Source organism: Salmo trutta, chromosome 19 (assembly GCF_901001165.1).
Source record: "Salmo trutta chromosome 19, fSalTru1.1, whole genome shotgun sequence".
Classification (NCBI taxonomy): domain Eukaryota; kingdom Metazoa; phylum Chordata; class Actinopteri; order Salmoniformes; family Salmonidae; genus Salmo; species Salmo trutta.
Window position 1 is genome coordinate 45,368,825 of NC_042975.1, and position 22,564 is coordinate 45,391,388.

The 22,564-nt window shown below is 44.7% G+C and overlaps 1 protein-coding gene across 6 annotated transcripts in view; it reads left to right on the forward strand.

Annotated features, from left to right (window-relative positions):
• Positions 1-22,564, forward strand: part of dlg4a (discs, large homolog 4a (Drosophila)) — a 92,284-nt gene that overhangs the window by 28,272 nt on the left and 41,448 nt on the right. For 3 of the 6 annotated variants that reach the window (XM_029701261.1, XM_029701259.1, XM_029701257.1), the window contains exons 2-3: positions 9,564-9,725; positions 20,102-20,158. In XM_029701261.1, coding sequence (XP_029557121.1) covers positions 9,564-9,725; positions 20,102-20,158 — 219 coding nt within the window. Of the gene's footprint in view, positions 1-567; positions 723-1,043; positions 1,454-9,563; positions 9,726-20,101; positions 20,159-22,564 lie in introns of those variants that run through there. The other 3 variants (XM_029701260.1, XM_029701255.1, XM_029701256.1) reach the window with 3 other exon arrangements.

Sequence of the window (22,564 nt, forward strand, 5' to 3'; positions counted from 1 at the left end):
GTGAGTGAGTGAGTGAGTGAGAGAGAGAGAGAGAGAGAGAGAGAGAGAGAGAGAGGGGGGGGAGAGAGAGAGAGTGAGAGAGAGAGAGGGGGGAGAGAGAGAGAGAGAGTGAGAGAGAGAGGGAGAGAGAGAGTGAGAGTGAGTGAGTGAGTGAGTGAGTGAGTGAGTGAGAGAGTGAGAGAGAAAGAGAGGGGAGAGAGAGAGAGAGTGAGCGGATGGGGGCATATTAGGCCTAATCTGAACAATAATTATTTACCGGAAGAGGTAGAGCCTATAGTCTTTCCTATGTGTTTTAGCTAGGCCTCTGCTAAGTGCTTTCTAAAGAGCATTGAATATGGAGGCTCTGCCATACAATGATACTAAGACCTTGGATGACCTTGTGTGTGTGTCTCTGTGGGTTTGATCATAAGCGTCTACTTTAGATTGTTTTAAGACGGGTCTTTCAGTGCTAACATACCACCTCATGCTGACATAGGCCTACAGGTGTGACAGCATTTGCACGCTGAAAGGAGCGTGTTGCTGGCCACTGCTGTGTTGAAGCTTTATTCGCATTTCAGGACCATGGACAGTTCCTTGCAGACACTTTTCCATTGGTCCACGGGGGGGGCGCCATTAGCACACCATAGGCACAATAGACATTGTATGATCGCTGCAGAGTTGGTGTGAGCGTGAGCAGCAGACAGTGTGAGGAGACTATGATGTGGAAACGTCAGCTCATGATAGTAAATAATTTACTGTATTCGCTTGTGTGCATGTTTTGATCAAAGTAACCTATACCGTCTAATATCAGTCGTGCATGATGTGTTATAATCGATAGCCTATGTCCGCGTGGGAGCCTATAGCATAACTGATTTTGTCTTGCTTCACAGATGCAGACCCTATATGTTCCAATTAGAATTGCGCATGAAATCCAAACCTTACGGTGGAGAGAGAGGGAGAGAGAGAGGGAGAGAGAGGGGGGGATAGAGAGAGAGAGAGAGAGAGAGAGAGGGGGGGGGGGGGGGGATAGAGAGAGAGAGAGGCCGATGTGGATGAAGACTTGTGCAAATCCTGAATGATGGTGTTCTTGTAACACTTGAACAGGAGGAACATGAGGGAACAACTGCATTTCAACCTTAACATCTGCCCAGAGTCCAAGCTGCAATCCACAATTCATGTTCGTGAACGTAAAGTTATTTCTGAGTTGAACATCGGATTTCAACGTTGGGTAGCCTAGCACGTCTTCGGGTAGCCTACCAACCGTGCACAGCCTAGTCACCTGCCTCGACTACCGCTCTTCGACCCTCCCTCTTCTCCAGCATCGCGGCTCCGGCGGTCGACGGGTGTAGTCCAGTGTATGGGTGTTGAGCTGATGTCTCCGCCCGGTAGGAATCTAAAGTGCCCCTCTCCGGTGATGTGTCAGTGTAAGGTCATCTGCAGCAACCGGACTCTCTCCCTCATGTTCGGTTGCAAGGTAAGCTTGGAGCAGGTTCGGTGTAACAGTTGTTGTAGCGACGCTATTACGTCGACGGAGAGGAGAACGCGAGGAGATGATGAGCCGACTTTAAAAAAAGATGAATGAGATACCATAGTGCGCGCGCGTGTGTCGGTGTGTGTATTTGTGCGTAAGCATGTTCCTAGTTTGTGTTCCAAGTGCTATACAAGCCTAAACCATTCTGTTGACACAATGAAATTGCTGACTGAGCATTGTGATCATTTCCCCAAAGATAACCCCACTACCTTACATTTATAGGTGACTGTTGTGTTTTCACTTTCCCCATTATGATTTCCATCGCCGATTATCTGGGGTTTTGAAATGTGACCATCTGCTGGCAATATGTGTTACATGTGTTTCCTGGTGTTCCAGGCCTGCGCATATGGATTATTCACGCCTCATAATACAGTACGGTATGTTCAGATCAACACCGTGGTCAAGCGTGTTTGCATGCCGACATTTAGATGCTTCATTTCCATAGGCCATTTACATGGAATATCGACCGGCATAGCCTATCTGAGCCAACCATGCATGTTACGTAGTTGGTACCGTTTGATTGTCTTATAAAGACATGAACAACTCACATTGTACTTCACAGTTGTGCTGTTCGGGACAACGGGCAGGGTGTAAACCAGCGAGAGCATTGTTCTGCTTTTACCATCCAGCTGTGTGGTCATGAGCTTGGTGTTTTGCTTCCCAACAAAGAGATACAGATATAGCTTGTTGTTCTTGTAATCTGAGAGAGTTGTTTGTGACCTTGGGATAAATCGCTAAGGGCGTTCACTTTGATGACACCCATCAGTCCATATAGGATGCTAATTGGTAGGGGCGATGTCTATTGTGAATCGCTAGTGTAAGGAATGGTGCCACTGCTAATTCAATCACTGTCATGGAGACCAGACTGTGTCTATATTGACTGTATTCATGCCACCATCCTTGGTAGACAAAAGGTCTTTTGGAGTGAGTTCATTGAAAAGGTCTTTAGAACGTCTGTGGAACCAGTAAATTTGTCTCCCAGTGGCGGGCTGGGCGTGTGTGTTTCCAGTGGGGCAACCACAGCCTGTGTTTATAAGTTAAAGGCCCAATGCAGCTGCTTTGATCTCAATATCAAATAATTTCTGGGTGACAAGTACCTTCCTGTTGTTTTTTTTTCTTCAGTTAAAATGGTGAAAACAAAGAGCAGTTTCTCAAGCAGGAATTGTGCTAGAACTGTCTGAGTGAGGGGCCTAGTTGAATGAGCCTAATGGGAGGGATATGTAACCTGAAAAGTAGCTGTCATTGGCAGAGAGGTTTGAAACTCTCTTTGTTATTGGTCTATTAACTTATACTAAAGCCAAAACTTCATCCCACCAAAAGTATTTTCAAACAACTCTTACACTAAAATGGCGTCATCGTTTTCATTATTTCACAGAGTTATAACAACCTCGCAGTGTGGAAATATATATGTCAAACACAGGAAAATCACGTTTTTGACTTCACTGCTCCTTTAGTGGTTTCTATAATGCTTTCAAAGACACTTACTAATAAGATTGGGGTTGTCATATGGCCTTATCTGTAGGTTTGATTGCCTCACATACCCATTCACCCCCCCCCCCCCTCCCATATTCAGGTGTTTCCGGCCTGACAGCTTGCTCTGTCTCCTTCCACATGGCATGGAATGGGTCTTCTGCCTGTTTTCCTCCCAGTCTGTTAGCTGTATCTAGCCAACCATTTCTTCTGTGACTCTGCCAAATGGCCATGCTGTGTCCACTAGCAAGGTGCCTAGGACTCCCTCCTTGATCTGGCCACGGTGCTCTGTGTGAAAGTGGGTTTCTCTCTGGCCCACCGATTGACGGGGCTGTCTCTGACGTGTACAGGACCTTGGGTTCCCTCATGAGACCCAGGAAGCACCTCCACTTCGCCTCCTCTCACCTCCCTTCAGCACCAGACCCTACTGCCCACCTTCCCTCCCACCCTCAACACCATCCTGGTCCACACCCACACTCAAACAGACTCCACTCCAAAGCCACTGCAAATAGCAATATGTCCCCTCCTCCCCTTCTACTCAGATCACCATGTGAACATGAGGCACCGGTGAGAATTGTTGGAGCGTACCAATCATTTGAAGTGTATTGAAAATCAAAATGGAAGTACTGACGTGCACTTACTCAGAGACAGAGATTTTACATAAAAGGAGAGATAGTTAGCCAGCTCTTGGTTTCAGTCTTAGCATGATTTATTGTTCTTCCTGTTTCACATGCTGGAAATAGGTCAATTTCCAGCCTACTTCCTGGGTACTACTTGACCAGGCTATTGTTCCACTGTGTGTGTGTTATGTTCCAATACTTTCTCTATACTGCTCAACTCCTACGGTGATCTCCACGGTGATGATGTCCAGAATGAACCTCGGTGACGCACGCTCACCTCACTACCTGGCAGTCACGATAATGCTAGTCCCTCCACTATCGTTCAAACCTCTGGTTTTCACGTGGAAGAGAGCGATTGAGGAAGTTCTGTCGTCCACTTTGCTGCGGTTCATTACTCCTATTGGTGGTATGTGTAAATATTTGACTTTCTAAAATGAAGTCAGCGGAGCATGTTAAGAGATGTTTGTTTTTCCTAGACCCATCATCAAAAACCTGAAAGCTGTGTTTAGCGTGACCTGGTTTGAGTTGCTGTTCTGGTTGAGAGGGATGGGGGAGGTCTTTGAGGATAGCAGTTCAAGTTGAGGCTAACTCTCCCAGTCGTGAATGGTTAAAGACTGTTTCGACCCAACGTGGAGATCAATGCTCAGCACACCCGGGGAATTTACTCATGAGCTCTCTACCGGAACACTGCCCTGGTCACTGGCTATTCACAGGAACCCAAGGACCCGCTGTCACTCACTGCCAACCAGCCAATAACACAATCAATAAGCCTGTAATACTCCTCACCTGCCTGCCCCCACAAAGACTCAGATGGCCATGAGTCATATGACTCAGGTCCTGCAGTTCTGTGTAGGAATGTAAATCGGTGTTGTCTTGTAAGTGTTCAGTTTATTCAGAGAGTTCTATTCTGGGGGTGTTGCACTTCAGACAGCTAGCTGGCTTAGTAGTTTCACTAACACACTTTCCCCTAGATCAAGCTGACCCATTTATTCTGCCGCTTGTGTTGTCTTCTGTTGGATTCAGTACTGGACCTCTTCCACTCTGAATGATCTACTGTATCTACCATCATGCACTGGAGCTGGGAATGGCTGGCATATTCAGCAGAGTAACTGTGTGATAGTAAAGAGAGGGTATTGAATTGACTATCTTCCCTCTCTTCCCCCTCTCTCCTCTCTTCTCTCCTTCCCTCTCTTTCCCCCCTCTCTTCTGCTCTCTCCTTCCCTCTCTTTCCCCACTCTCCTCTCTTCTGTTCTCTCCTTCCCTCTCTTCCCCCTCTCTCCTCTCTTCTCTCCTTCCCTCTCTTCCCCTCTCTCCTCTCTTCTCTCCTTCCCTCTCTTTCCCCCCTCTCTTCTGCTCTCTCCTTCCCTCTCTTTCCCCACTCTCCTCTCCTCTCTTCTCTCCTTCCCTCTCTTTCCCCACTCTCCTCTCTTCTGTTCTCTCCTTCCCTCTCTTTCCCCACTCTCCTCTCTTCTGTTCTCTCCTTCCCTCTCTTTCCCCACTCTCCTCTCTTCTGTTCTCTCCTTCCCTCTCTTTCCCCCCTCTCTTCTGCTCTCTCCTTCCCTCTCTTTCCCCACTCTCCTCTCTTCTGTTCTCTCCTTCCCTCTCTTTCCCCACTCTCCTCTCTTCTGTTCTCTCCTTCCCTCTCTTTCCCCACTCTCCTCTCTTCTGTTCTCTCCTTCCCTCTCTTTCCCCACTCTCCTCTCTTCTGCTCTCTCCTTCCCTCTCTTTCCCCACTCTCCTCTCTTCTGTTCTCTCCTTCCCTCTCTTTCCCCACTCTCCTCTCTTCTGTTCTCTCCTTCCCTCTCTTCCCCCTCTCTCCTCTCTTCTCTCCTTCCCTCTCTTCCCGCTCTCTCCTCTCTTCTCTCCTTCCCTCTCTTTCCCCCCTCTCTTCTGCTCTCTCCTTCCCTCTCTTTCCCCACTCTCCTCTCTTCTGTTCTCTCCTTCCCTCTCTTTCCCCACTCTCCTCTCTTCTGTTCTCTCCTTCCCTCTCTTTCCCCACTCTCCTCTCTTCTGTTCTCTCCTTCCCTCTCTTTCCCCACTCTCCTCTCTTCTGTTCTCTCTTTCCCTCTCTTTCCCCCCTCTCTTCTGTTCTCTCCTTCCCTCTCTTTCCCCACTCTCCTCTCCTCTGTTCTCTCCTTCCCTCTCTTTCCCCACTCTCCTCTCTTCTGTTCTCTCCTTCCTTCTCTTTCCCCACTCTCCTCTCTTCTGTTCTCTCCTTCCCTCTCTTTCCCCACTCTCCTCTCTTCTGTTCTCTCCTTCCTTCTCTTTCCCCACTCTCCTCTCTTCTGTTCTCTCCTTCCTTCTCTTTCCCCACTCTCCTCTCTTCTGTTCTCTCCTTCCCTCTCTTTCCCCACTCTCCTCTCTTCTGTTCTCTCCTTCCTTCTCTTTCCCCACTCTTCTTTCCTTCACCCCCCCCCCCCCACCTCTTCTCTCCTTCCCTCTCTCCCTGGTCTTTTCTATCATTCCCGCTGGCTGGCTTGGCGTTACTCTTGCACAAGCACATTACTGTGTAGACTTGCTGGGTTGAATCCCAGCCAATGAGTGGACAACTAAAACTAGAGATGCCAAAAGGTCAGTGGAACAAATGGAGTGAAGCCCGGGACTTATGTAAAGCCACATACACTAGAACATATGGTTCACATTCTCTTAATAACCCCAAATGATTCCAAAGGTCTTTTTTGTCTTGATGTTTTGTCTGTGTAATCTCTTTATGGAGATGACCGGTAGTGATTGAGCTGAGAGCTGCTGTGTCGTGTGTAGGCTATCTTCTATCTCGGCCTGCGTAGCAGCTGTCCTGGACACACTGTCCCTTAAGACCACACATGAGAGATTTAATTGATTGAATTATCTTCCATTATCTTAAGTTAAGAGTAAGCATTCATTGGTATACAATTACGTTACATCTAACTAGCAGTGCATGTTGCCGGAACTATCGTGACACAAGGCGAGAGCCAGATTCAGACACAGGAGGCAGATGGTTGGAGTCTTACAAGGTTTATTCATCTAAAGGGGTAGGCAAGAGAATGGTCGTGGACAGGCAAAAAGGTCAAAACTAGATCAGAGTCCAGGAGGTACAGAGTGGCAGACAGGCTTGTGGTCAAGGCAGGCAGAATGGTCAGGCAGGCGGGTACAGAGTCCAGAAACAGGCAAGGGTCAAAACCGGGAGGACTAGAAAAAGGAGAATAGCAAAAAGCAGGAGAACGGGAAAAACCGCTAGTTGACTTAGAAAAACTTACAAGACGAACTGGTACAGAGAGACAGGAAACACAGGGATAAATACACTGGGGAAAATCAGCGACACTTGGAGGGGGTGGAGACAATAACAAGGACAGGTGTAACAGATCAGGGCGTGACAGTAACATACGTTGTTACATCCAAAGTAGATCGATTTTCTTGTCTACCTCCTCTCCTCTGATAAAAAAAGAAGGAATGTTTTCTTACATTTTTACTCTCCGCATTTCTCTTTGTCTCTGTTAGCATCTGTTGTTGGAGGAGTCTTGAAACACATTGTCATCACCTCACTCCTCCTTGCTCTCTCCTCCACCACTCCCACCTTTGTCCTTGCTCTCCCTTTCCCCCTCTATCTTGACCCTCTCCCATTTCTCATCATTCCTCTCTCAAACCCCCGCCCCCTCTCTTTCTCATTTCTCCCCTTCCCTCTCACAAACCCCCTCCCCCTCTCTTTCTCATTTCTCCCCTTCCCTCTCACAAACCCCCTCCCCCTCTCTTTCTCATTTCTCCCCTTCCCTCTCACAAACCCCCTCCCCCTCTCTTTCTCATTTCTCCCCTTCCCTCTCACAAACCCCCTCCCCCTCTCTTTCTCATTTCTCCCTTCCCTCTCACAAACCCCCTCCCCCTCTCTTTCTCCTTTCTCCCCTTCCCTCTCACAAACCCCCCCCCCCCCTCTTTCTCATTTCTCCCCTTCCCTCTCACAAACCCCCTCCCCCTCTCTTTCTCATTTCTCCGCTTCCCTCTCACAAACCCCCTCCCCCTCTCTTTCTCATTTCTCCGCTTCCCTCTCTCAAACCCCCTCCCCCTCTCTTTCTCATATCTCCTCTTCCCTCTATGAAACTCTCTCCCCCTTATCCCCCTACCCATCTCTCCCCATCTCTCTTCCTCTCATCTCTCTCCCACTCTCTCTCCCTGTGTGTGTTGTGGTCTTGCTGTCTCAGTGTAATGTGATCCAGCAGCAGTGCTGACTGCCCCCTGCTCTGGCACGGCAACGCACTCTCTGCTCTGCTCCGGTTGCTAGGCAGCTGATCTGAGACCAGTCCTCTCCTCAGTGCACCTCCCTCGCCGACCCGTCTGGCTGCTTCCAAAAAGAGCAGAGGGGATGGTAGCACCGTGACACCAATCCTAATACCACACTCAATCTCAGGCCACCAGGAAAGGCAGGGGACACTCAGTTAACCCCTCGAATCTTCTAGGTTCTGAGAGGATAGGTGGAGGCTCATCTGACGGCAGTACGGCAGACTGTAGTGTAAGTGTACACAGCCAGGGAGTTGGGCTAGTCAGGGGTTAGCTGTGGGCTGGTTATACAAACATAAACAATAACCCTTAGGTCGCTCCTGCAGATTTGTTTTATGATGCCTTCTTGGGCTGTGTTTGTGTTAAAACATCGCGTGCACATTTGCAGCTCTCTGTGTCATTACCTGAGTGTAGGCTACAGTGTGTGGCTAGCGCAGTGGGCTAGTTGTTGGAAGGTTGCCCAGGTGTTGGAGATCAGTAGGGTAGGAGCTATGGTTATTGGTTAGTAACAGAGTGTTATCTTGCTGGGTAGGTAGGCGTCATGTGCTGCTGTGGTGTTGCTCCATTTGGTGGTGGAAGATAATGGTCTTAGATTTACTTCACAGTGGCCCCGTTTAGGGCCCCATTTAGGGCCCCATTTTCTGTCCAGAAACAGCCTTCAGATGCACTTGTGGGTTTGCTACAACAGTTTTTGTTATTTTTGTGCATAAATGGAACCACGTCGGAGCCGCCCGGCCTCCTTTAGGGGACAGAGTTAAAAACACATCGCTAAGGCTCTTTCTTGGTTGGTGCATTAAAAGTGTAACAACCACAGAAGCACAGAAAGTTGACATGGATATGAGTTACATTTTGCTGAGATGTCGGCTCTGTTTTGTCCCACAGGCACAGTGTCTGCATTGAAATGATAACTGTTATTAACACGATCTACCCCTGATATGTGATACCTAATAGCATTAACCCCCCTCTCTTCTCTCTCTCCTCCCCACGTCTCTCTCTCCTTCTCTCTCTTCCTCCCCACGTCTCTCTCTCCTTCTCTCTCTTCCTCCCCCACGTCTCTCTCTCCTTCTCTCTCTTCCTCCCCCACGTCTCTCTCTCCTTCTCTCTCTTCCTCCCCCACGTCTCTCTCTCCCTCCCCCACGTCTCTCTCTCCTTCTCTCTCTTCCTCCCCACGTCTCTCTCTCTCCTTCTCTCTCTTCCTCCCCCCGTCTCTCTCACCTTCTCTCTCTTCCTCCCCCACGTCTCTCTCTCCTTCTCTCTCTTCCTCCCCCACGTCTCTCTCTCCTTCTCTCTCTTCCTCCCCCACGTCTCTCTCTCTCCTTCTCTCTCTTCCTCCCCCACGTCTCTCTCTCCCTTCTCTCTCTTCCTCCCCCACGTCTCTCTCTCTCCTTCTCTCTCTTCCTCCCCCACGTCTCTCTCTCCTTCTCTCTCTTCCTCCCCCACGTCTCTCTCTCCTTCTCTCTCTTCCTCCCCCACGTCTCTCTCTCCTTCTCTCTCTTCCTCCCCCACGTCTCTCTCTCCTTCTCTCTCTTCCTCCCCCACGTCTCTCTCTCCTTCTCTCTCTTCCTCCCCCACGTCTCTCTCTCCTTCTCTCTCTTCCTAACCCACGTCTCTCTCTCCTTCTCTCTCTTCCTAACCCACGTCTCTCTCTCCTTCTCTCTCTTCCTCCCCCACGTCTCTCTCACCTTCTCTCTCGTCCTCTCTCTATCCCTCTGTAGAAGTACCGGTACCAGGATGAGGAGACGCCCCCCTTGGAGCACAGTCCAGCCCATCTGGGTCAAGGGAAAAGCGCTGAAATGCTTCACATGAGTGACAAGAACCTCGCCGCCATGGAGGCAATGCATGGCTACACGCCACACACACACATCTCCCCTATCAAGGTAGGACACACACACATTTCTATAACTACACACTACACACATACATCTCCCCTTTAAAGAAGGACACACAGACAATCACAAGCGGACACATCCCTCAATGCATGGTACCACCCACACACAAACACTACTGTCACACTGGGCGCACATACAAGGTGTTACTTACAAAAATAGCCTTCATCTCACCCAGCAGGATCAACTAACTGTGTGTCATACAACAACACATCCATGTCGGACAGTTTGCCTCTCTGCTCTCTTCCGTCGCTCTGCTCTGGGAGAGATGTAGCCCGTAGATCCATCCCACTTGCTTACAGCTCCACTAGGGCCGCACAGGCTTCCTGTGTAGATTAAGACATCGCGGGGGCCGGTGCGAGATCTGGCTCAGGAAAACATACCTGTCTTAATCTACACAGGAAGCCCGTCCGACCCTAGTGCAACTGTAAGCAAGCGGGGTCGGATCTGTGGCTAGGGAGAGATTGTGAGAGCTAAGCTCCAAGACAAGGAGAATATAGAGGCTACAGTAAAGCTCATGGGCATGCAGCCAAAGGACACTACTGACATGAGTACAAACGTGAACACAGTCACCTTACAGTACATTAATACTACAGCACATTAATGGGTGTGTATGGGTGATTCTACAGAAGTGGTGCAAATTTCAGTCCCACCCCCAACAAAAACTATTTAAATAAACAGTTAGGTCTCCAAGCTTAGAACATTTAATTACATCATGATATGTTCTAAATCAATCCAAGGCAATAACAAATATATTGTTTAATTAATATTGTACAAAATCATTGTACCTGTTAAACTCTGAGTGATTGTTTTGGACCGGGTCTGGCGATTTTTGGGTGGTACTCCCCCCCCATTTTTTGTTAAAAAAAATTGAAAGTGACATATCATTTGAAAGCTACAGTACTTGTCTTTTTGGAAATCGAACTCAAATCTTACTGCTGGCGTTGTCATAAAATCTCCCTCTCCCAACACCCCTCCCCATAAAATACAGAAATCATGCACTATGGTTATGTTCATAGAGTATGCAAGGTAGTTCAAGTCACCAAAAGTGCAAACATTTAGTATCCCTGGAAAGGGTACACCCTGACGGTCATTGTAAAGCAATGCATTTCCTTCTCCATCCACATTACCTTGCATGCATCTGCCACATGCACCGTTGATCGAGCTTATCGTGTGCAATAGTTCAAGTGAATGGGAAAAGAAGTTTGTCTTATTTCAACAACAAAAATAACTCCATAACTTGACAGCCCTGATTGCTAAGGTCTTTTTAAGATGTCAGGCTTGAAATTTGACCAGTGTGACTCACTACCCAGTTGTCCAAGAGACGTCATGTGATCTCCTACTGCTGTCTAGTGGATGAACTGGGAATCAGACGGGATATATTTACATCAATGGATAGGTAGACTGAAGCTTTCGCCTTGTATGTATGCCATTCCTGTAAAACAAGTTGCACAAGCAATGTTCCCATGGGAATATGCGCATGTTTAGAGCGCCACAATAAGGCTTTCAACATGGCACCGTCATAGGATGCCACCTTTCCAACAAGTCAGTTTGTCAAATCTCTGCCCCGCTAGAGCTGGCCCGGTCAAATGTAAGTGCTGTTATTGTGAAGTGGAAACGTCTAGGAGAAACAACGGCTCAGCCGCGAAGTGGTAGGCCACACAAGCTCACAGAATGTGACCGCTAAGTGCTGAAGTACGTAGCGCGTAAAAATGGTCTGTCCTCGGTTGTAACACTCACGATCGAGTTCCAAACTGCCTCTGGAAGCAACATCAGCACAAGAACAGTTAGTCGGGAGCTTGGGTTTCCATGGCCGAGCAGCCGCACACAAGCCTAAGAAGCTCACCATGCGCAATGCCAAGTGTCAGCTGGAGTGGTGTAAAGCTCGCCGCCATTGGACTCTGGAGCAGTGGAAATGCGAACTCTAGAGTGATGAATCACGCTTCACCATCTGGCAGTGCGACAGATGAATCTGGGTTTGGCTAATGCCAGGAGAATGCTACCTGCACCAATGCATAGTGCCCACTGTAATGTTTGGGGGAGGAGGAATAATGGACTCGGGCAGTTTTTCATGGTTCGGGTTAGGCCTCTTAGTTCCAGTGAGGTGAAATCTTAACGCTACAACACACAATGACATTCTAGAGTAGTCTGTGCTTTCAACTTTGTGGCAACAGTTTGGGGAATGTCCTTTCCTGTTTCAGCATCACACTGCCCCCGTGCACAAAGCGAGGTCCATACAAACTGACTTGTTTGTCGAGATTGGTATGGAAGAACTTGACTGGCCTGCACAGAGCCCTGACCTCAACCCCATCGAGCACCTTTGGGTTGAATTGGAACGCAGACTGCGAGCCAGGCCTAATCGACCAACATCAGTGCCCAATCTCACTTATTATCTTGTGGCTGAATGGAAGCAAGCCCCCAAGCCTTCCCAGAAGAGTGGAGGCTGTTCTAGCAGCAAAGGGGGGACCAACTCCATATTAATGCCCATGATTTTTGGAAAGAGATGTTCAACGAGCAGGTGTCCACATACTTTTAGCCATGTAGTGTATCTACAGAAGTATGACAGATCCTGCTTGTGTTGCCTGTATGAGTGTTTGTTTAATAGCCTATTGATTCCATGAGCAACAAGCCTCATTCAATCACTACATTTTGGATAAACAATTTAACAACTTTGGTTGTTTTTAATCTGCTATGCTGTAATAAAAGCTTTACACTTTAAAAAAATGGTTATTATTACAATTATTATTATGATCATCATTATAATAATAAGTGATGTCGTTATCATTAGTAGATTTTGTATAGTATCCTTGTATACTAATAAATAGGCCTAAACTGTTCCATTTTGGAAATTCTATTCGCAAATGATTGCAACTGTTTTCAGTCGTTGCTTTAATAAAGGCTTCACAAAAAAACATACAGACTCTCTGCTACACTTATAATTTATTTAGTGTTGTTTACATTGTTCCAAATGGTCAGAAAGATTATATTGTCATCTAACAGCACCTGTTTGGCACACATAATATGTACGCAGTGTTTGCCCCTTACGTTATTTTTCTTGATCTCCAGTATTTTCAACAACTAGTCAAATTTATTCCACACATCTGACTTCCCCTTTACCTCCTGGGCAACCAGTAAACATTCCCCCGTTTCGAGAGTTTATTTGTCATGTCCTCTGCATCCATTTTGCTGTCACGTGTTACGGTGTTCAGAGTTTGTTATATCCAATTTATTGATGTGATTATGATATGGTCAGGCCCTATTGGTCACATGCATGTGATGCATATATGTGTCACGTAAAGAGAGCAAGGGTTGAGGCAATAGGGAATGTTTTTCCTAAACAAATGAGGGATTTTGGTAACAGAACTTTTCAGTCAGAAATGGCTGTAATTATGTTGCAGGTTCAGCAACATGGACAGCGTGATAAATACTGTTGATGTTCTGTGGTGGTCACTGCAGCAGAGAGGAGAGAGAGAGACAACGGGTGCTCGTCACAGTCACTCGCTGTCTTTTTTTTAAACACAGCGCAGCGAGTCAGACAACCTCAGTGCATATCGTTGATTTGATTAAAACACATGGGATATGTATCTGGAAAAATACTCTTGGTTGAAGATTTTTTTAGTCGGGACAACCCTAATTTTTAAGAAGTTCACTACCAAATATCAATAATAATCTACAATATCAATAAATATTTTAAGTACGGTTTTAGGACAAAAAAATATGTGTTTGCTGGGATGTACATCTGTCCAAATGAAAGATACCCAGCCTATGTTAGCTATGAGAATTATTTAAAGTCGAAAATAAGTCAAAGTTGTCCAAAATGAAACAGTCACAATGGAAACAATTGACGTCATAGAGATATATAGAGGACTCATCTTTGTATCTGTGCTATTATGGTGTCTGTGACAGCACGGGCAGGCAGCGCCATTGAGGCTATTTCCATTTTAAAGTTGCATGCGCCATGCTCTACCAACTGAGCTACAGAGGACCACCATGTGGGTAGTGGAGAGAATTGAGATGCATAGCCAGCAGAGGGGGCTCCAACCAGCCCAAACATTGACATCTATTTGACCAAACCATAGATGTGATATAATGTGCTATACTGTGCTCTTCTGTACTGTACTGTGCTCTACTCTACTGTACTATACTGTATAGAGTGAGGCAGGTAACCTAGCAGTTAAGAGCATTGGGCCAGTAAAGGAAAGGTCGCTGGTTCGAATCCCCGAGCCGACTAGGTAAAAAATATGTCGATGTGCCCTTGAGCAAGGCACTTAACACAAATCGCTCCTGTATGTCGCTCTGGATAAGGGCTTCTGCTAAATGACTAAAATGTAAATGTCCTGTACTGTACTCAAGTTTACTCTACTTGAGTGTCTTACAATTGAAGAAAGGGCCCATGGACTATTGCCTTGACCTTGTCATGGTCTCAACTCACTGCATCTGGATCTGGATCTTGGGACCAATGTCCTGGTATAAATCTTGGTCTTGGTTCCAAACCATAGGCAACCCAATTTGAAGAAGACAAAGCTCTCTGATCATTGGCTGATCACTCCCAACACATAGGAACCCCCACATAGTTGACTACCTTTATATAGTGGAAGCCCTCAATGGTAATAGCTACACTAAAACGAGTTGTACCCATACAGAGTCCTCTATTTATGATTGACACCGAAACGCCTGTTATTTTGCCAAAATAATGATAGGTGTTTAAACATCTGACAACATAATTAATTATATGCATAAGTCATTCAATCAATCAACAAGTTTCAGATTCATACAGTCAACACTGAACCTTTTACAGAGAACAATAGAGATTATATTTATCTTCATTCAATTATAAGGTTTTGAAAATCTGTTTAAAAATCATGTTTTTACTATTTTGTGAATTTGATATGCAAATCCAATTTATTAAATGAATCTGTAATAGGTTAATCAAAATGATCACTACTGTGCATGATTCTCTCTTTATTGCGACTTTGTCACAGTTTCAGTAGTGACACATTTAGTGGGGTGGTAAGCAATTCAGGTAAAATGTCAAACATGCAATTCAAAATGTGTGTGTGTGTATTATATGACATATGTTGGAAGACTTATGCTGGACGTTTGGGAGAAATAGGTTAAAAAAAACTTTGAACCCCCAATTTGCACCACTTCTGTAGAATGACCCATATGCACAGACACAAGCACACACATGTATACACACCCCAATGATATTTTCATTGTTGAAAGGATACCAGGCTCTTCCTCTCTGATCTATACAGAATGTTGTCTATTTCTATCACTCTACATCTTTTCCTGTCCTTCTCTCTCTCCGTGCATTCTCTTGGGAAACATGCATTTACATTTGTCTATGTTTCTGTAACCAACGTTCACAGTTTGTCTAGTGTGTCTCAGTCAGTCTGTGTGTTGGATTTCTTTTGTGTACTGTGACATGAATAATATGACTTCAGCCTTTTCCTGGACTTATTTTTGATCCTGTAGGCAGGAGGGTAGAGTCAAGGACCGTGAAAACGATCGCAAACCGTATTAAGTTACTTGAGGGAAAGATCATTATGACATCACTGAGAGTGTCTACGATGTCAGATTTGGACCTTTGCAATATGACGTCACCGAAACATCATCGGCCCAGTTGAATCGTCCTACGCTCCCTGTCCACATGGCCTCAGGGGACTTGATGTCTCTCTTTTTTTAGTTCTCTGTATATGCTGCTCGTATCAAATGCCCCTCAGTGGGACTGTCTGGTTAGTATAGATTTAGGCTGGATTAGATTATCACTGATTCGGGTTGTGGTGTTGCTGATTATACGTCACATGCATTTCATGATCATCTCTACGCTGTGACAAATCAATTCCAATAACATTTGATTGGTCCCGTACACATATTCTGTAGATGTTATTGCGGGGTTCTAGAGAAATGCTTATGTTTCTAGCTCCAACAGTGCAGGGTCTACCTAACAATAGAAAATGATACACGCAAATCGCACACAAAAAAATAAAAGAAAGGTATGAAGAAAGATATGAATATTAGAACGAGCAATTTCAGAGTGTGGAATATAAATATAGATGTATATGATGGTGTACAGTGTGTAGACATTATGGACAGTATATGAATAGAAAAGGTGTGTACAGCAGTAGTTACAGTGCATTGGGAAAGTATTCAGACCCCTTCCCTTTTTCCACATTTTGTTACGTTACAGCCTTGTTCTAAAATTGATTGAATACATTTTTTTCCTCATCAATCTACACACAACACCCCATAATGACAAAGCGAAAACCCGTTTTTTAGAATTCTTTGCAAAAGTATTACAAATAAACAGTATTCAGACCCTTTGATATGAAACTTTAAATTGAGCTCAGGTGCATCCTGTTTCCATTGATCATCCGTGAGATGTTTATACAACTTGGAGTCCACCTGTGGTAAATTCAATTGATTGGACATGATTTGGAAAGGCACACACCTGTCTGTATAAGGTCCCACAGTTGACAGTGCATGTCAGAGCAAAAACCAAGTCATGAGGTCGAAGGAATTGTCCGTAGAGCTCCGAGACAGGATTGTGTCGAGGCACAGATCTGAGGAAGGGTACCAAAAAATGTCTGCAGCATTGAAGGTAACCAAGAACACAGTGGCCTCCATCATTCTTAAGTGGAAGAAATTTGGAACCACCAAGACTCTTCCTAGAGCCGGCCGCCCAGCCAAACTGAGCAATCGGGGGAGAAGGGCTTTGATCAGGGAGGTGACCAAGAACCCGATGGTCACTCTGACAGAGCTCCAGTTCCTCTGTGGCGATGGGAGAACCTTCCAGAAGGACAATTTGCAGCACTCCACCAATCAGGTCTTTATGGTAGAGTGGCCAGACGGAAGCCACTCCTCAGTAAAAGGCACATGATGGCCCACTTGGAGTTTGCCAAAAGGCACTTAAAGGACTCTCAGACCAGAACATCAGAACATTCTCTGGTCTGATGAAACCAAGATTGAACTCTTTGGCCTGAATGCCACGCGTCACGTCTGGAGGAAACCTGTCACCATCCCTAAGGTGAAGCATGGTGGTGGCAGCATCATGCTGTAGGAATGTTTTTCAGCGGCAGGGACTGGGAGACTAGTTAGGATTGAGGGAAAGATGAATGGAGCAAAGTACAGAGAGATCCTTGATGAAAACCTGCTCCAGAGCGCTCAGGACCTCAGACTAGGGTGAAGGTTCACCTTCCAACAGGACAATGACCCTAAGCAAACAGCCAAGACAATGCAGGAGTCGCTTCGGGACAAGTCTCTGAATGTCCTTGAGTGGCCTAGCCAGAGCCCGGACTTGAACCCGATCGAATATCTCTGGAGAGACCTGAAAATAGCTTTGCAACAATGCTCTCCATTCAACCTGACAGAACTTGAGAGGATCTGCAGAATGGGAGAATTTCCCCAAATACAGGTGTGCCAAGCTTGTAGCATCATTTCTAAGAAGACTCGAGGCTGTAATCACTGCTAAAGGTGCTTCAACAAAGTACTGAGTAAAGGGTCTGAATACCTATTGAAATGTAATATTCCAGTTTTAGATTTTTTTATACATTTGAAAAAATATATTTTTTGCTTTGTCATTATGGGGTATTGTTTGTAGATTGATGAGGAACACATTTTTTAAAATACATTTTAGAATAAGGCTGTAACGTAACAAAATGTGGAAAAGGGGTCTGAATACTTTCCGAATGCACTTTATATAGGATGAGCCTTGACTAGAATACTGTATATACAAATGAAGTGGGTAAACAGTATGTAAATGTTCTTAAATTGACCAGTGTTCAATGACGATTTACAGTGACTTCTGAAAATATTCACACCCCTTGACTTACAGCCTCAGTTCAAAATTGATTAAATAAAAACATTTCTCACCCATCTTCACACAATACCCCATAATGACAAATTGAAAAATATGTTTTTAAACATTTGTGCACATTTCTTGAAAATGAAATACAGAAATATATAATTTACATAAGTATTCACACCCGAATCAATTCTTTGTATAAGCATCTTTGGCAGCAATTACAGCTGTCTTTCTGGATCTGGTCTCTAAGAGCTTTCCATACCTGGATTGTGCAACATTTGCTCCTTATTCTTTTCAAAATTCTTCAAGCTCTGTCAAATTTGTTGTTGATCACAGCTAGACAACCATTTTCAGGTCTTGCCATAGATTTTCAAGTAGATTTAAGTCAGGTTTTCCTCTTGGATTTTGCCAGTGCTTAACTCCATTCCATTTATTTTTTATCCTGAAAAAGTCCCCAGGCCCTAACGATTACAAGCATATCCATAACATGATGCAGTCACCACTATGCTTGAAAATATGGAGAGTGGTACTTAGTAATGTGTTGTGTTGGATTTGCCCCAAACATAACACTTTGAGTTCCGGACAAAAAGTGAATTGCTTTGCCACATTTTTTTGCAGTTTTACTGCAAACAGCATGCATGTTATGGAATGTTTTTATTCTGTACAGGCTTCTTTCTTTTCACTCTGTCAATTAGGTTACCATTGTGGAGTAACTAAAAACAGTAACTACATCTTCAGTTCTCCTATCACAGCCAGTCAACTCTCTAACTGTTTTAAAGTGACCATTGGCCTCTTGAAATCCCTGACTGGTTTCTATCCTCTCCGGAAACTGAGTTAGGAAGGACGCTTGTAATTTTGTAGTGACTAGGTGTATTGATACACCATCCAAAGTAATTAATAACTTCACCGTGCTCAAAGGGATATTCAATGTCTGCTTTTCATCTACCAATAGGGGCCCTTCTTTGCGAGGCATTGGAAAACCTCCTTGGTCTTTGTCGTTGAATCTGTGTTTAAAATTCACTGCTCGACTGAGGGACCTTATAGATAATTGTATGTGTGGGGTACAGAGATGAGTTAGTCATTAAAAAAAATACATTAAACATGCAACTTATTACTGTATGTGACTTGTTAAGCACATTTTTACTCCTGAACTTATTTGGGCTTGCCATAACGAAGGGGTTGAATACTTATTGACTCAAGACATTTCAGTTATACTTTTTTATTAATATATATATATATATATATTTTTTTTTAAACATAATTCCACTTTGACCTTATGGACTATTGTGTGTAGGCCAGTGACCAAGTTTTTAATTTTAAATTCAGGCTGTAACACAACAAAATATGAAAAAAATCAAGGGGTGTGAATACTTTCTGAGGGCACCAGTCTCGGTAAGGTGCAGGGTTGAGTATCGGGTGGTAGCTGACTAGTAACAGTAACTAAAGTTCAGGGCAGGGAACTGGGCGGAGACCTGCTAGTAGTGACTATTTAACAGTCTTTTGGCCTGGAGATAGAAGCTGTTTCTCAGTCTCTCGGTCCCAGATTTGATGCACCTGTTCTGTCACTGCCTTCTAGATGGTAGCGGGGTGGACAGGCCGTGGCTCGGGTGGCTGAGGTCCTTGAGGATCTTCTTGGCTTCCCTGTGACACCGGGGGAACAAAGTGATGCAGGTGCGAGGTTACTGCACCTGCACCACTTTGAGACCGTTAGAGCCGTTATCAAGGTCTCATTTGCCCCCTCATGTGTTAAAAAAGAGGAACAGCAACTCAATTTCTGCACTGGAGAAACTGAATTTACTTCAGGCGAAATGTTCTGTTTGTTGACATCAAAAACAATTACAAGTCTGGCTTTAATGGTACAATAATCATCAGTGGTCCTCAGTGTTTATTTTAAAGTGGATAACTCCGGTCCTAGTTGCTGATTGGACGAGGAGAGACCAAGCCGTTCTACAGTTTATGATATGAAACGCTACACCCCATTGCAGGAATAATGATGGTGACTGCAGGTTTTTTGTGTTTTTATCTCATATTATTTTTGCACAAAACCTGATTGCATTTCCACATCCATGTCCCGATTCCATTCTTGTTTCTCGTCTTCTTATCATCTGGCTTTCCCTCTCTTTCCTACCACTCTGCCCTGTTTGAACAAACAATACTAACCCCCTTCTATTCCCGTTGAATAATTGTATAATCCTTCCTTTGTTTACTTACGTCACTCCTCCTCCTTCTGGTTTGGGTCGGGCACTTCTTTCTGGATGTTTACCTGCTTACCACTCTGCAATATAACCTCTCAGTGTATTACCTTATTATTACTCACCACTCATTTATACTATTTTATCCCGACTCGCTTTCTTTGCTGTGCTATTACCGATTCCTCTCAGTTCACCCCTTCCTTGTTTCTTACTTCCTCGCCAGTAGTTACCCCCTCCTCTTTACCCCTCTCCTGCTCTACTCTAGTTACCCCCTCCTCTTTACCCCTCTCCTGCTCTACTCTAGTTACCCCCTCCTCTTTACCCCCTCCTCCTCTAGTTACCCTTTACCCTCCTCTGTTGTTTTGCAGCCGGTGTTGATGTCGTCAGGCCACAATCCTATGTACACCTCTGCTGTTTCCACACTGGTAAGAGCACAGCACCCCCTGATGCTCACAGCGCTTCTGTTCTATCCTCATCATCATCATCATCGCAGTGGCTTTCTTACATCTTTACTAGTCCTGTATTGTGACATCATTTTGAGTCCTGCAAGTCAAGCTTGGTTGTATTATCGCAGTTTACTCTCTGTTGCAATAATGAGGTCATCTTCGCTGTGGTCGTAGTGCTCATCCGTGACATATGATTAGGAATTAGAATACTAGAATGTACATGAACCTTCATATGATGGTCCAAAGGTCAGCCATGTTGGGCAGGGAGTTGTTCAACCATGGTTTGCCAGTGCTGTGTTAAGATATTGTGTAAAACGATGACTGTGAAGAATTTATCTGCACTGTATGTATGTTAATTAGCTAGCCAGACAGTTTTGAAGGAATGATTCCATTCATTTTTCACATTAACTGCCAATATGCCAACATTCCATTTCAACAATGAAGTCAATCCACAGCCAGACACTGTCTGGAATCAGTTGATGATAGGACTTAGTTGTAAATACAACAAGTACTGATATCGTATCAGATAATAGCACTCACAGCTTTCCAAGAAAACTACATCTGTTTACATATATTTTAGAGGCTATTCATACAGAAAATTGTTATAAAGCCTGTATAAACTGTATTTATAATTATATGACTTTATTTTAGGTTGACTAGAATTACATTACACAATTTCTGATAAATCATATGCCTTACTTTTATTTCCCTGCATAAGTAAAAGCAGGAAATGCATCCCCTATGCCTCTACTGCCATTCATTCCAATTAGACTGGTTTTGGATTTCTCCCTGACCAAGATGTCTGCCATTTTACCCCATTATGGAACTTTCATGGCATATGACATATCCCCTCTACTAATGTAATAGGATCTCTATTGTCTGTGATGTGGTCATGATGTGGTCATGATCATACAGAACCAACATCTGGACTGGTCGTTCTCACATTGCAGATTATGTTTGTTGCTACGGAGCGGTGTTACATCTTCTGCAGTATCCTTTTGGCTAACGTCTGTGTATTTTTTTTATGTGTGAAGTTTCACTCTGTTTTGAATCCAGGTGAAAAAATGTGTGATAAGCTCCTAGTGTTGTTATTTTGTGGTGAAAAGCAGGTTCTGACTAGAGGGAGTACAGCTACGACCGGAAGAGACGTTTTCATAGCAGGTTAGGGTGATTTACTCAGCAGGTTAGGATAATTAGCGTGGCAGGTTAGGAGACTTAGGATAAGGTTGAGAAAATGTTTAGGGTTAGTTCAAACTCTCTCCTAACCTGCTACAAAAAGTAACTTCCAGTCGTAGCTGCACTCCCTCTGGTCGCGACCTGAGCAGCATTGGCTGCCTAGTCTATTTGACAGGCTGATTGCCAAGGTCAGTTGTGATATTGTGTCAATGATCTATCTACAGGATATGGATATTTGGATAATCCGTCTGTGAAGTACTGTATATTTCAAAGGCGCTTTAGGCCAGTGCAGCAAGGATTGACTGTGGCCAGGAGGGGGCAGTGTTTAACTGTGGAATTCTCATCTCTTTTTTTATAACCTTGAAAGGGTGGCCATGCTGCATAAACAGTGATGCATATGTTTAATGATGAGTGGCAGAGTTGTAGTGATCAAATTGAAGTTGCTGTTGGACCATTGTTCTGGCATTGAGGCGTTCAGTTACTGTTCGATTGAACGTTAGAATTGGCAAAACGAGTTACCTAAAAGTTACCTAAGCAACTTTGATGATGCCAGGCGCGCTAGCTTGGTCTCATAGACTAGACATTATATAGTAAACGTAAGGTTGCAAGTTGGAATCTAATCACGGACAACTTTAGCATTTTGTATCTAATTAGCAACTTTTCAACTACTTACTACTATTTAGCTACTTTGCAACTACTTAGCATGTTAACTAACCCTTCCCCCTAACCCTAACCCTAGCCCTAAACTCAACCCTTTAACCAAACTCCTAAACTTAACGCTAACCTTAAACCTAACCCCTAACCTCTAGCCTAGCTAACGTTAGCCACCTAGCTAGAATTTGTAACATATCATACGTTGTACAAATTCGCAACATATCATACAAAAAAGGGTGATGGCCATCCATAAATGAATACATACCATACAAAACGTAACATATCATACTAAATGGAGTGTCTCGGATTTACATACAGAATAATATGAAATGCTCTGAGACCAGGTTGGGCACGTCGGTTCCAGTAGCTCAGAAATGGCCGGCCTTCTGGGCTTTTCACGCACGATAGTGTCTAGAGTTTTCCAGAGAATGGTATGACAAACAAAAAACATCCAGCAGTCCTGTGGGCGAAAACAGCTCGTTGTTGAGAGGTCGAAGGAGAATGGCAGGAATCGTGAAGCTTACATGCAGGCCACAAACAGGCAAATAACAGTGC